Below are 15026 nucleotides of genomic sequence, written 5' to 3' on the forward strand. Positions count from 1 at the left end.
AGTGTACCGCAGTGTTTTCTTGCAGAAAAACATAATGAGCCAGGCTAAAAGGGTTTCTGTGTTCTGGTTAAGGTGCAAAATGGACTGTCACTACTGTTTATTTCATTCATGTCTGGATGTAATGGAAAACATGCAATCAAATGTAGGACACGTTTACTAGAGTGGTTCGCTTCACACTCCTATTCACACTTCTAATGCCCCTTGGGCAACAACAGGCAAATTTATGACAGGGTATTGACGTATTTATAGGGAGCTACAGTGAGTGCATGAGCTTGATTAGTACAAATCAGTACCACAGTATAAATCACCAGCTACTGTGTCCCAAATGTATTGTGCTGAGTGTTGGTGCCAAGAGGATGTTGGTGAAAGAGCTTTTGATTCGGTGGTCACCGGAGCACCACCACACCACACCCTGCCTGACTGTGCTTGTTTTGATGGGCGATGATGAAAGCACAGGTGGATGCAAGAAAAGCTCCCCTCCCTCGGCTGCTGTGGACTCCTCCTCTGTGGTTTCCTATTAGCGTGGGAGAGGAGGTTTGCAGTCTGGCTGCTGGGCGCAGTGGGTCAGTGCTCACAAAGCTCTGTTTGTTCCCTGGCCTGCAGGGCTCCCAGGGTAAGCTTGGCTCCAGAGGGGAGACAAACAAAAAGGCACCACTGTCTCACACACTGAAGCTGCTCCCCAACACATTCGTCTTTTCTGCTCAATGGGGGTACATTTCTCTTCTTAGGAGAGGAATGGCAAAAGGAAACAAGTTTTTTAGAAACAGGGCCTCGGGATAACAAAACTGCTGTTGTTCTGAGCTATGTATTTTTTCTTAGTTTAAATGCCATTTTGAGTTGTTGCTTGTGGTGATGTGTTTTTTTCCCTTTTGCTTTGTGTTTTTCATCTCCTTTTGTCTTGCTCAGACTCTGAGCTCTTTGTCTTGTGCTGCTGTATCAACATATTCCGAGTGAAACCCAAGGAAACCGCCACCAGCAACAGGCACATAACACATCGTATTTACATTTCAGCTGCAGTTGCTAACTTTAGAGATATTATATAAAGCCTTGTTGGACCGCATCTGGCGCAACTAAGATACCAAAAGGTGTCTCAATTAATTAATAATTCCAAGGTATCTCACACGTCCATATGTCTGCTTGTGATTTCTAAGGATGAAATAAAGTGCAGGGTGCTCTTACAGCTGCTGTCAGGTCAGACGTTCACTGTTGTGCTGCAATCTGCAGTCCAAGTATAACTCCATTATTGAGGGGACTTTAAAATGGGAGCTGTGTGACACACAGCAGGATGATTTAGTTTAATGACCATGGCAGTGACAGTGCTGTGATGGAAATTGGACTCCCCCTGCAAATTTACATCACTTGAGGGTACTTGGGGCTCTTTTAGCGGCTGCACTCCAGAGCACGAGCCATCAGGAGGTCCTGGATATGTCATGCTTGTCACCTTCCTTTAAGTGCATCTGCAGACGTGGGAGAGGGATTAATATTATATAGCCTACGGAAGCACAGAGGCCGTCTTATCAGCACTGCAGATGTGATAAGCACCTCTACCCCCACGAAAAAACCAGGAAAGATCTCCAAGCAAAGAGACAAGCATCTCTTTGTGTTGTTCCCTCACACTGCTTCAGAGTTTCCAATGCGGCTTTAGTGGCAGATATGGTGCAATTTCACATCTGTTGTAATTTGATGTGCCTGGATCACCCTCTGTGAAATCGTCTTGATCGCAACATGGCTCCTTTCAATTATTTAGAAAGTTGGCATATGGCTTTAGAGATAGTAATCTGATTTCTTTTGATTTTGAGGTATTGAGAATAGCTTACGCCACAAGCCCCAGTAACAGCTGCGCGGGGGGAAAAAAAAGCCCGTCTCTGTGATCATGTCATTTGGTAGCTTAGCATCTACTCTCCTTTCTTTTCACTGAAGGAAAAAAAAAGATTAATTTATTTAACAGAAAATGTCACTTCTATGGAAATATTTTCCATCATTGCCATGACACCCATCTCACATTAGTCCACATCAATGCAGATGTCAGTGTGCACAAATTGCATTGCCCTCAAACTGATTCTGAGCTGTGAATGGAAGTTATGGCAACCATTGCTGTCACTTCAGTTTTATCAAAAAAGCACCCAGTGGAACCATGGAAACAAGATGTGACACAAAAAAACATCTACATCAAAGCCAGCATATACTGTAATTAGAATTTATTGAAGCCTACTCAGTCAGAAAAGGTACATGATCCGCTCAGCCCTTGGATTCAGTCCCATACCTTCCATTAAACACAGTACAGTGCATTAAGCCTGGGTATTACATGATGCAAAAAAAACAAACAAACAAAAAAACCCCCCGAATGGGCTCATTTGTGAGTATGTTGCTACAAACGGGAATATGCCATTTATGTGTTCCAGTTTTACTGTATGAAAAGAAATGGTGCATGCATGCAAAAAGAAAGCACATGTTTAAATGGAAAATATATTTGTCATATCAGAAAATCATAATATCCATTTCATGCTAACAGGCATAGCTCTCTGCTAGTCAAACTCAGAAAATAAATATCTGCATGCATAATGAAATAAGAGACCTTGGGGGTCTTTTGGAGGAAAAAAAAAAAAAGATATGTTTTCTCACAAGTGTAGCGTGTTTTCTTACACAACACCCAAAATGCGTGCCACCCACCAGCGACACGGCATAATGACGCGGCAGGCTACCTGGCATCCTCTGTAGTTGTAAGGCCAGGGCCAGTAGCCGCGCAGAGGCTCGCAGATCCTCTGACAGTGAGTGTAGCTGCGTTGGCATTCTGAGCAGCAGATCCCCTGGTGGTCTAACATGGTGTCAAAGGTCATGGCGCCTTCCTCTCCGGCCGCTCCGCTGCGCTGCAGTTTGGAAGCAATGTTAATTTTCGAAGGGGATCTTTTTTTTCTAAATTTACACTCATTTGCAAGTCAGATGTTTTTCAAAAAAAAGAAATCCTCTCATCCTTCCAAACATGTGACTACGCTTCTCGAAGGCAGCATGAATTTTTATAACCAATGGGAATTTTCACTTCAGTTCATAAGTTCATCAATATGGAATGGCAGCTGTTACCCCTGTGACCTGTAATTATAGCAACTAATATGACACCCACTCAACAGCAGCAGCCGCAGCAGCAGCCGTATACAGTAAACTCACAGCTGACTAAATTCAGGTTAACACTTCTATTTCTGTGAGAGCACATGTTTTAACAAGGCTGGTATGGGATGTTATGCAGGAGAAGTGTTGACAAACAGAGAAACTTCACTTCATAATGTTACTTTGAGGGTTGCTTCAGGGCTCAGTGTATGCCTCTTGGTAGTTAATCAAAAATTCACCAGCTCTGGAGCTTGTTTATCATAAACAGCATTGTCGATGAAGTTGGCACTCACATGGTAGGGGTTTTCGGGATTGTACGCTGACCCCGCAGTGGACTGTCCTCCCTCCTCTTCCTCCACAACTCTGGAGGTGCCCTCCTCTGCTTGACTCACCGGGTCCCTCTCCTCGGCAGCTGCCTCCATCTCCTCCATGTTAAACTGCCGTTTGGCTCGCTGTGTGTCTCTCTTTCCCCTCTCCCCATCTGTTACAGCAGCCACAAGAGGCAAGAGTATTGGGTCAACATCCACAAGGCGCCGTACACGTCCTCAGAGCTCAATCCTACATAGCTGGGGCTGTCTCTCATGTCCTGAATTATTAAATTAGCAGCAGTGATTTCAGGCAGTCTTGCATATTTCAAGATCATTCTCTTTTGATACAAGAGCCGGAGCTGTTTTTGGTGTACGGCTCTAAATGGAGTGTATGTTCAAGATGTTCAAGTGTTTCAACAACTTCTCAGAATCAGGATTTTACAAGTGTGTCAGCAGATAAGCAGGGCAACTAAGACATGAATAAACTATGAAGGAACGGACAATAATTCAGATGAAATAGACTTGTACTGTAGTTCGCAACCTTTTTCTCTAATGTATCCAGCCCTGTCAGATCAAGTGAAGGATGCTGTCATTAGATAGGCTATAAACTGGATCTTATTATTTCTTTAAAGGTGCTATTTGTAAGAAAAGTTGATTTTTGAGTCTCATTCCCAACTCGTCAAAAAGTGACGCTTTGGGATTGTAGGATGGGTAGGATGGTGCATGCAAACTAGCTAGCCCCAGCTGTCCCAGTCCAAAAATCCTGTGCTAGCGGTGTAAGCAATAACGCTCACACACAAGTATCGGCCCCCATGCAGGGGTGACTGTTACAGCATAAGGGGGCAATTGTACCCGACACACATAATGCCTTCATATAAATACCAATGACCATAATAAACTCCCAAGAATACAGATATTGTTAAAACAATTTTAGTCATTATACAATTAAAGGTGTAATATCTAAGAATTGGCCACCTGCAGAATTCAAACTCAAACAAATGTAGCATACCACCTGGAGTAACTGCTGATGCTAACTGTTTGCTGCTCTTAGCTAGTTAGCGCAGTTAGCCATGTAGCTAGTGGTCCAGTCGGTGTCGGTGCTGTTTACATCGTTAGCACTGGAGCTTCAAACTGCAGGTTATTCTTGTTGTTTCTTCACATTCTGGTGATAATTTGAGTTCATTTTTAAATATTTCAAATTACAATTATTCATATAGCATCTGTTTCAGGTTATGGATAAACGGTTAAAAAGCAGTAAGCAGAAAATTAGCTACTCCTTGGTCGTCACTGTCACCTGCTATCTTTAAAGGTGCACTACGTAGTTTTGGGGAGGAAATTTTAATCAGATGAGAAAAATCTTTATTGATTGATTTTTATGACTGGTTGATATCAATAAACAAACTTTCCTCAAGGGAGAACACAATTTCATACTGTTTTACTTAAATAAATATTATTAAGTTTGTGTTATTACCTAATTAATGTTGTAAATATAATGTTTCTGAGTTTGATTTCCCCAAAACTGCATTGTGCACCTTTAAACCTCTCTGCTTGCATGAAGTGAGCAATGCAATGTTCACGTGTTACAGCTGACTCATTAAGTAGATATACACACAGATTAGTTGAGCTTCGCTTCAATCTTTCCAATAACCCCTTGGTAACTGCAGAAGTACCCTCTGAAAGACAAGTACCCCTGGTTGGGAATCACTGAAATAGACCACGTTCTTTGACAGCAGAGTAGTTTTGTAGACGGGGTGAATCAATAATTGCCAGAAAGAAGAGAAGAAATCAACCTTTAGGATAGATAGGTTGGAGCCAGTAAATGGGAAGTTCCCCGCAAAGACCCAGAATTTTGTCGCTCAGGAAGCTGGTGTCCTTCAGCGGCTGCTCCGCTGCAACCCATATGAGGAACTCCTCATCAAACCTCACTGGCATGGTTTCATCTGTCTGGCAGGAAGAAACAGATAATGTCCTTGAATCACTGAGAAATGACAGTTTTAAAAGCAAGCAGCAGATCCTCTGTAATTTCTTTTTTTTTTTTTTTTCCCAATTCTCAACGTTCTCTGTCAAGTAGTGTGCATATACCAGGTCAAACATCAACGAGGCTTTGTTGTGAGCTCCCATGTGTGGAAGGCTGGCTTTGATTTGGGATTTTATATAGCACTTGTCTCCTCCAAAGAAGCGGATTCCGGTTATTCCCTGCACCAAATCACAGAGATGCCATGTTTACACTCACAGCTTTGCTACTTTGCTAAGCACACACAAAGTCTCCGCTGAACTACCTCAGGAAGAGAGAACAAGGACAAACTCACTCACAATTTGAAAGTCATGAATCTCCACAGCCTCCTCAGCTCCACTCCCAGTCTTAAATCGCTCCAGGTTGTTGTCAGAATCAATTTCCACGGAACCGTCCCTCACCTCCCCATTGATGTTCATACTGTAACGAACATTATAAACCTGGCAGCAGAGTGGAACGTTAGAATGACTGATTAGTCGAGTTATGTAAATCACACTGTGGCAGACACAATAGAAGTGATACAGAGAAAAACAAGCTTCCCCTGCGCCGTAATTGTCGGTGTTGCTTCTTCTGCAGAAATCCTGTGTAGTTTAAGCACACTGAGAATTGAGCAAAACACCACAGGGGATGCTTTTGCAGACCTTGAAAGGAATGTCTGCCCTACAGGTGAGCTCAATAAGACACAAATAAACATTACACTGCCTCGTAGAAGATGGAGGAGAGCAGCAGCAGCAATTTATTAAGTTTGCATGCATTGTAGGCAGAATTAGATGCAATTTCACGGCCTGAATTGTGATGATGAATATGATTATTGATAGGATTAGAGGATTTTCTAATCTACTTTTCATTTCCTACCAAAAGCATCCTAAAGCCTCCCTGCATTCACTCCACATATCTGTTATTGAAAGGGCACTGCAGCGTAATCCTCAGTCAACACTTACATTTTTATCGCTGGCTTTCCACAGGTAGAGAGCAGCCATGGATGCACACAACATCAACACGGCGCCAACAATAAGAGCCACAGCTCCGAATCTCAGGAGGCGACTGACTGCAGCAGAGGTCGGCGTGCTTTGTTCCTGATCAAAGTTCACATTCAGACGATGCAAAGTAAGACACACTCAATGGTAACCAGGACAACTGATAAAGTTCCTGGAAACCTTAAGAGTTTTATTCACGCATCATGGATGTCATTTATATTTCTAATCAAATAGTTTTTAAGCCCGTCTTACCGGAGGCGTGCAGTGTTCGAAACAGCCAGATCCATGAGTGGTATTTTGGACTTTTTCCATCCCCTCTCTCATGATGTCCTCTATAATTCCTCCACTAATGCTGCTGCCTCTCTGTGGAGAATCAGGTTATCCAGCAGGAGGCTTTTTGACGCCTGAGTGCGAATGACGTACAGTCGATATAAATTCTTTGAGCTAAATTCTTCATCTGAATGTTACCTGTAGGTCCAGGTTGTACCTAAAGCAAGGTGGCCATCCTGCGGTACCAAACTAATGCTAAAGACTTTTGAAGCAGCTCAGCAAAGATTGTCCTGGGTTAAAGGCAGTGATGTAATGGTCGGGAGAAAGGTTATGAACTGACCTTTCAGTCAGCGTTAGTAGAAAAACATAGAAGTGCTCTGCTGGAATGTGAATAACAATAACATTTTTTGCCACTCCACTCCATCTCAGAGGTAAATATTGTACTTTTTGCTCCACTACACAGTTTTAATTACTATGGTTGCAGAGGTGGCAAAAGTCCACACATTCTTTGCTCAAGCAGAAGGACTCTGGTAAAAGTATAAGCACTGATTCTACGTCTTTACTCAAGCAAAAGTGAGAAAGTACAGGCTCTGAAATGCACTCACAGTATAAAAGTAAAACGTGTCCCTCTGAAGGACATTTCAACTGGCCATTTCTGTGCAAAGCTAACTGAAGCTCATGTAATTGAAAGGCTATCAAACTTAAAGGTAGAATTAGTAGGATTTTGTCTGAGCTGTCCCTAAATGCACCACAAAGATAGTTGATTGTTGAGTCTCATTCCCAGGAAGTCAAAAACTAAAATTTGGGGTTGGTAGCGGTGTGAGTAATCGATAATTGATATTTCGCTTCGAATGCAAAAAACTAAAGCATTAAGCCTTTTTTGAAAGTGTAAGGAGTAGCAAGTACAAAAGTAAAGTAAGAGTAAAAGTAAAAAGTTGTCAGAAAACTAAATACTCAAGTAAAGTACAGATACCTTAAAAATCTACTTATGTACATAACAAAGTATTTGTACTTTGTTACTTCCCTTCTCTGCATAGTTGTTTTTCAATTACAGGTTTTCATACCCTTCCTGTGCATGAAAACCATGTATCTCCAGATGTGTTGATTTTTAATGTTTGTGATAAACTGACTGACTAAGTGTTTCTTTACGGGTGGAGAAAATGATCCTACTTCTTCGGCTAAATAAACTATTTCTAACCCCCATGGATAAGCTGGAAAATGCATCTTTTTTCTGACATCTTGAAAATTTGACTTTTTAGACTCTAAAAAGTCAAATTTTCAAGATGTCAGAAAAAAGATGCATTTTCCATCTAAAATTTAGAGACACATGCTTCTCATAGATTATATAGAATATGATGCATTGCAGGAGATTCAACTACTCAACACTATATACTGAAGGTAGTTAGAATGAGCCCAACCTTTAACATCTACAGCAGTAAAATGCAACATACACATTAATGCAGCAAGTCAGGTTTTTAATGGAGGTTGTAGTGGAATATTTTCACAGTGTGGTATCAGTACTATTACTGAATTAAAGGATTTGAGTACTTCTTTCACCACTGTAAGTACTTACAAATAAGTACTGTTGTGATAAGTACACAAAAGTCATACTTGAGTACATGTACATGTACAGGTACAAGTACAAGCACAAGACACAAGTACAGGTACAGGTACAATGTCTGCCTCCAAAATTTCGTGGAGTGGAGGTATAAAGAAAATGGAAATACTCAAGTAAAGTACCAGTACCTCAAAATTGTATAAATGTACTTAGTTTTACTGTGCATATTTTACTGCACAATGAGTTATTTAACTCTGATCATTTAAATACATTTGTCTGGTTACTTGGCTACTTTTTTTGAAGTAAGGTTTTGAATGCAGGACTTTTGCTTGTAGTGGAGTATTTTCACAGTCGGAGTACTTCTCTTGCCACTGTCAGTACTCACAAATAAGTTGTGCCACGCTTTCAGAGAATACTTGTATGTCTTTTTTTGAATCACCCACCTCTAATGATTTGATGTCAATTATGATATGAGTGTATATAAATAATGCAGATTTGCTCCAGTTCCTGGCTGGTTACAGGTGTCAGTGGGAGTGAACAGATTGCGCTCCCTGTAGTCAAACTAGGTCTTTATCTTCCCGCAGTATGCTAAGACAGCACTAACTTGCAAAACCACACACAGACACAGACACACACACACACACACACACACACACACACACACACTCACACTCACAGAGACAGACATAACCTCTGCTTAATTATGAGTTTTGTGATTTGACAACGGCGGAAAGGTAGTCTCGTGGTCAAGGTTACTCTGTCCTTGTCGTAACTCAAAAAGAAGAAAACACAGTAAGAAAAGGGATTCAAATGTGCAGTGCTGCTGTTGCTTGGAAACAGATTGAACCACATTTTTTGGATAATTGGTAAGCTGGGAGGCAATCAGAAAAGGTGAGGGGATTCTTTGACCTTCGAGAAAATATGTAATTGTAAGAGCATTTGATCAGCGATGCACTATTTGCATGCAAATTGAGGCAGAACAGTAACTACATTGTGTAGAATAAAAAGTATATGACATTGGCTTACACTTCGCTATCAATTTGGCTGTGATCGTTGGAGGAGCACATTTTATTTACTGCAGCTTATAAGCCTTTAAGGCAAATGAAATGCATTCAGTTGGCTAATTGAGGTTAGTCTGCGTGCTTTCTGAATGTCTCCTCAGGACAATAGGTTGTACTCTTACTATGAGATTACATTTGAGTCCTGTAAGCCCAGATAGCTCGACAGCAAAACAGTTCCGCTTTTAACTCTTTATTTGTGCAACAATGTGACAAAACTCTACCACAAACATGGTAATCTTTCATATTGATTGTTTTCCACAGCAGGAAGGCCCCTTGCAGCCTCATTGTCCATTGGTCATGCCCCTTAAATAGTAACACATGCTCTTGAAAATGTATAATAAAATTCTTCTTTACATTGAATCATTATGAAAAATATATTATTAATGTACAAAATCTTGCATATTACACATGATACAATGAACAGTCTTATATGAGCCAAAAGACACGACATACTACAAAACACAGCAACAACCCAACATAGAGTCAATTAAGATCAAAGAACTGTACAGTAGAAAGACAAATTCCCTTTTTTGGAGCTTTAAGAGTTTGTGTACTCTGGGATGGAGATCTCATCCGTTTCCTGTATTCGGGCCGGCGTCGGCGGACCGACGAGAATATAATCAAACTCCTGGTGTTGGACTTTTTCATACACACTTTGCAGACCGTTGGTTTTAGGTAAGTGAGCAGGGTAGTAGTTTTCCCTCCTGGTGTCCCGGGGAAGTGAAGCTGTCTTGGAGAAAGTTGACAGATGCGGTCCACAGGCCATGCTCGTGTTGGGCCGTGTCGCTGAGGGGCTCCAGCATCGGTCCGAGTGTCCCAGCACCTTGCACTCGCTCGTGCACGCCCAGAGACCTGAGGGGGAAACAGTAGAGCTGTCAGGACGGAGAATGAATGCATTTGCTGGCTCCCCTGGTCGAGGTTAAAAAAAAAAGTGATCCCAGGTAATCAGACGATTAATTAAGAAAATTAATTGCTGATTCCACCATCTTAAAGGTTCAGTATGTAGTTTTGGAGAAGATATTTTAATCAGAAGAGAAGGATTTTAAAATAAACAAACTTTGTTTTCATGAATAAACTGAATAAACAAATTGCCTTTAAAGGACAACACAGTTTTACTTTGTTTATATTTGGCGGACCCTGCCACCTTTCTAGCTTCAAACAGTGTTCTGGGGACCTCATTCATAATTGATAACAGCTTGTTTATTCAGTTATGGAAAAAAATCTTTATTTCTGAGTTTGGATTTCTTCTCCAAAATGACATAGTGCCCCTTTAAATGTAAAGATTTGTTGCTTTTCTTTGTCATTTATGATAAAAAATGAAGTGTTTGGGGGTTTTGGACTTTTGAAGACCTCAATTTGGGCTTTTTGATCAGCATTTTTCAAACTTTTTTCCCCATCTTATTGACTAAATGATTAATCGATTAATCATGAAAAGTCACTGGCAGATCAATCGACAATAAAAATAATCTTTTGCTGCATTGTTATAACGGGGTGCAATCTGCATGGTGCATGGCTTGGATGAAAGTACAACCCACACTATAAGAAGCCAAGGATTTCATCTTCCTATCCTCTCAAATTCCTCTGAATTTCTTGCAGCTTTATTTTGTTTTCGTGACACTTACTGTTCGTCGGCGGCGACTCTTTCTTGTGCACGTCTCCACTTATGTCAGAGTCGCTGTCATTGAAGTCGCTGTCCCCTTTTCCGCTGTCCTTGCCACTGATGTGGGGATCTCTGGCTGAGATGGTCGTGAATGAATTGCCCTTCCATATCGTTATCGGCCTGACCGTCTCTTTCCCGTACCCTGGCAGCGTGGAATAACCCTGCAAAGACACAAACAAATCCCACATAGATTTTGAGTCAAGATGCCAAAAAAGACCAAAAAATCAGCGTGAAACACACTTTAAAAGAAAATAAAAATACTTGCCTTTAATTTACCCTCCATCACTCTGCTGTTTGACTCAAAGATGCCTGCTGTCTGCCTGCCATCCTCGCAGGCTGCCTCTGTTGTGTTGCTGCTGGCCAATGGAGGCTTCTCTGGAAATGGATGGGCATCAAACACTTTGCCTTTGTGGTTGGCAATCAATGAATCGATGTGACCACTTTCCACTTGCTCCACATTTGGTGCGTCTTCTTTCTCCTCGTACCCCCCCTCCCTGGTCTCCTTTCTCCTGCGGTTGCAAATGGTTGTGATGAGGATGATGGCCAGCAGGAGGAGGGAGCAGCTCCCTGCCAGGACGATGATGATGGCTATGGACATGTCCCACTCAAAGAGCTCCTCGCTGCCATTTTGAGAAGAGGAGGGCATGCTGGGCAGAGCTCCTTCAATGAAGCTCAAGTGAATGACGGCTGTGGAGCTGAGCGAGGGGGACCCGTGGTCGCTGACCGCCACTGTGACTTTGACATTGTCTGCCAGATCATACGTCAGCTGCCGGCTCACGTGCACCTTCCCTGTGTCTTTGTTGACAGAGAAGCCCAGGTGTCCCCCCTCTGTGATTTTAAAGGACAGCTGTGCGTTTACGCCCTCATCAGCATCTGTGGCCTTTATCTGGGTTACCACATAACCTGCAGGTGCATCTTTGGGCAGGAAAACCTCAGCAGATCCTTTGTAAAGCGCTGGCTCGATGATAGAAGGCTGGTTGTCATTCTGATCAACTATTTTTAGCCTGATGACAGCTGTGCTCTGCAGCTGTGGTGACCCCCCATCACTCGCTTGGATGTGTATGTCTAGCTGTTTCATCACTTCATAATTAAAACTTCTCAGAGCGTATATGGAGCCAGACACTGAGTTCAGAGACACAAAGGTGTTCACAGGGGAGCCCATGATGAGGCTGTCCACCAGTCTGTACGTGATTTTGCCATTATTGCCCAGATCCGCGTCTGTGGCCTGGACTGTGGTGATGTAGGCCCCCGGGGCGTTGTTTTCCACCACTGAAACTTCAGTGACAGCTTTACTGAAGTGAGGGGCGTTGTCATTCTCATCGCTGAGTCTAATGGTGTACTGAGTGATCTTTCTCAGCGGGGGTGACCCAAAATCCTCAGCCATGACCGTCAAGTTGTACTCGCTAATCCTCTCCCTGTCTAGAACGGCCGCTGTCACTATCATGTAGCTGTCCTCGTAAGCCTGGCGGAGTTTGAAATGGTCGTGGCCGTACAGTGTGCAGTGGACCTGGCTGTTCACACCCGAGTCTCTGTCCAGGGTGCTGATCAGCGCCACCAGACTGTCCTTGTCTGCCGCCTCGCTGATGTACGCGATGCCCGTGGTGATGGAGGTCATCGGGGTGATGCTGATTTCTGGGGCATTGTCATTAACGTCTGTGACGTGAATGATGATTTTGCACACGGAGGGGGTCGGGTTGGGTCCCAGATCGGTCGCCTGCACGTCTAGCTCGTAGGTGCTTTTGTCCTCGAAATCCACCGCGCTCCTGAGCGTCAGGCGACCCGATTTGTTATCCACTTGGAAAAGTTCTCGGATCTCGTGAGAAACCTGTTTTCCGAAGCCGTAGACGACCTCCCCGTTCAAGCCCTCATCAGCATCAACTGCGTTCAAGTCCAGGATGACAGCGCCAACCGGTGCGTCCTCCGGCAAACTGACGGAGAAACTGTTCTGGTCAAAAACCGGACTGTTGTCGTTAAAGTCAGTCACTTTGATAGTGATCTTTGTTGACCCCGATCTGAAAGGATTCCCGCCGTCTGTGGCCACCAGATCCACAGTGTATGATGACTGAGTCTCCCTGTCTAGCTCCTTCATTAGCACCAATTCCGCATATTTAACCCCATCCGCTCTCAGGAGCACATCAATGGTGAAGTGACTGTTGACAGAAATCTGATAGCTCTGGATGTAGTTTGACCCGACGTCTGCGTCCGCAGCCGGGTCCAAGGGGATCCGGGAGCCCACAGCTGCGTTCTCTGAGATCTCCACTATAGATTCCCTGTTTGGAAACTCCGGAGAGTTGTCATTGATGTCCTTTATTTCCACCTCAACATGAATCAATTTGTAGCGATCTTTGGAGAAATTCACCACGTCAAAAGTAATGAGACACTGTGGAGTGTGTCTGCAGATTCTCTCCCTGTCAATTCGTTCCCCGACAGCGAGCTCCCCGTCGCTTTCTCTCACCCTGATGAATGAAGCGTTGAATTGTTTCATCATCCTAAAATTGGTCTTGGAGGAATGAGACAGACTCAAGGACATGTCCTTGGCAAGGTTTCCGATGACTGTACCTGGTGCGCCCTCCTCATTGGTCTGGTATCGAATAGTATTTCCCTCGGACCGAGCCGGCGAGGCAAATAAAAATTGATGGATTGAGAATATTAAAATCCACCGGTGCCAATAAGTTATAAACTGGCCCCGTATCATCTTCGTGGTGATCTTCCCCTCGGTAAGCAGCCTCATTGCGCGCAGAACAGATGAGAGCAGTTCACCTCTGGAGTAGTGAGCTCTCCATGCAGCTCCCGCGTTTATGAACTGAACTGTGGCTGGAAGTGAAAGTTACTTGCTCCTTGCGCGCAGCCAGTCAGATACGCTTGTTGCCTCGCCTTCAACACAGCTCAAAATTCTGCAGTGGCGGGGTTTATACAGCTCCTCATGCTAATGAGACGAAGTGTGACCAATCCCTCGCTTTAGAATTAAAAATACCCCCTTATGAAAAAAAAAAGAGAAAGAAGAAGCTCTAAGCCTGTTTTCAGAGTGAACACTGAGGGAAGTTGCAGAAAAGAACAAAAAAAGAGGAGCAGAATAGATATGCCATTGCTTGAAGATAGTTCCTGCTCTGTTTATCGTCTTATTGCAGCCATTACCGAGTGATGGTTTTATTTAGCAAGAGCCTGTTTCTTCTCCTTTTGATGTTCGGTTTATTGTCCATGGAGCGAGTGAGTAAGGTGCGTAAATGGGCGCGCGAGCAGCTGCGTGTGCGCGCGAGCGTGCGCACGCACTCTCACCAGGCCAGCTCCATTGTCTTTTTGGAGAGCTGAGCTGAGGTTCGGTTCAGGGTGCATCTAATTTGAGAACAGCTTTATTATCTGGAGAGACATTCAGCGAGAAAGCATCCACAACCTCTCCATCACCTCGTATAGTTGATTTTTTAAATGTTCTGGTTATCTGATATGTATAAAAAGGTGAACAATGTTACACATCCCGATTTTTTAACTTGAATGGAAAAATATTACATGAATAAAGGGGTGCTTTCAAGGGCCTCCTTGAGAATATTTTCTCACTTTTGAGGTTAAAGGATAACTTCACCTAAGAATGGAAAATGCAGTCATTGTCTACTCAACCCCACTCCAATGGAAAGTCAGGCGAAGTTTAAATCCACAGAACATTTCTTCACAGCTTCTTCTAAACAACTGAAGTAGATGGGGACTTGTTTTAAAGCGTAAAGAAACAACCAAAAAATGGCTCCCGACAACTTGTCTGTGAAGCCCTGAGATCCCAAATTGAGTTAAAAAGATATTATTTACAACTTAGCCCCGCAGTCGAACTCATGCACCCACTTCAGATTGGGTGCAGGCTATTGCTTTTAGCTCAGCAGCTACAGTGAGGACCTTGGTTTTTAAAAGGATATAAATAAATTAAGTCTTTTCCAATTAAGTTGGGATCTCAGTCTCCATCTACTTCAGTTTGTTTAGGAGAATGCTACAACGCTGTTTTGCAGTGAGGCACCAGAAATGTTTTGTAGACTGCAAAACTTCACCCAGCTTTCCTTCGGCATGACAGTGATGACGGAATTTACAGAGAGCCT

The 15026-nt window shown here is 43.1% G+C and overlaps 2 protein-coding genes across 2 annotated transcripts; both read right to left on the bottom strand.

Moving 5' to 3' along the window:
• Window positions 1-2639: 2639 nt before the first annotated feature.
• On the bottom strand, window positions 2640-6725 carry cnmd (chondromodulin). The gene is made up of 7 exons (XM_073473132.1): window positions 6654-6725; window positions 6366-6500; window positions 5724-5864; window positions 5493-5606; window positions 5201-5354; window positions 3396-3583; window positions 2640-2867 (listed from the first exon to the last, which is right to left on the bottom strand). The coding sequence occupies exons 1-7, from the start codon at window positions 6723-6725 to the stop codon at window positions 2640-2642; spliced, it is 1032 nt and encodes a 343-aa protein (XP_073329233.1).
• Window positions 6726-9828: 3103 nt separating this feature from the next.
• LOC141001969 (protocadherin-8) lies at window positions 9829-13681 on the bottom strand. The gene is made up of 3 exons (XM_073473134.1): window positions 11237-13681; window positions 10927-11111; window positions 9829-10162 (listed from the first exon to the last, which is right to left on the bottom strand). The coding sequence occupies exons 1-3, from the start codon at window positions 13679-13681 to the stop codon at window positions 9829-9831; spliced, it is 2964 nt and encodes a 987-aa protein (XP_073329235.1).
• Between the last annotated feature and the right edge of the window lie 1345 nt (window positions 13682-15026).

Source organism: Pagrus major, chromosome 9 (assembly GCF_040436345.1).
Source record: "Pagrus major chromosome 9, Pma_NU_1.0".
Taxonomy (NCBI): Eukaryota; Metazoa; Chordata; class Actinopteri; order Spariformes; family Sparidae; genus Pagrus; species Pagrus major.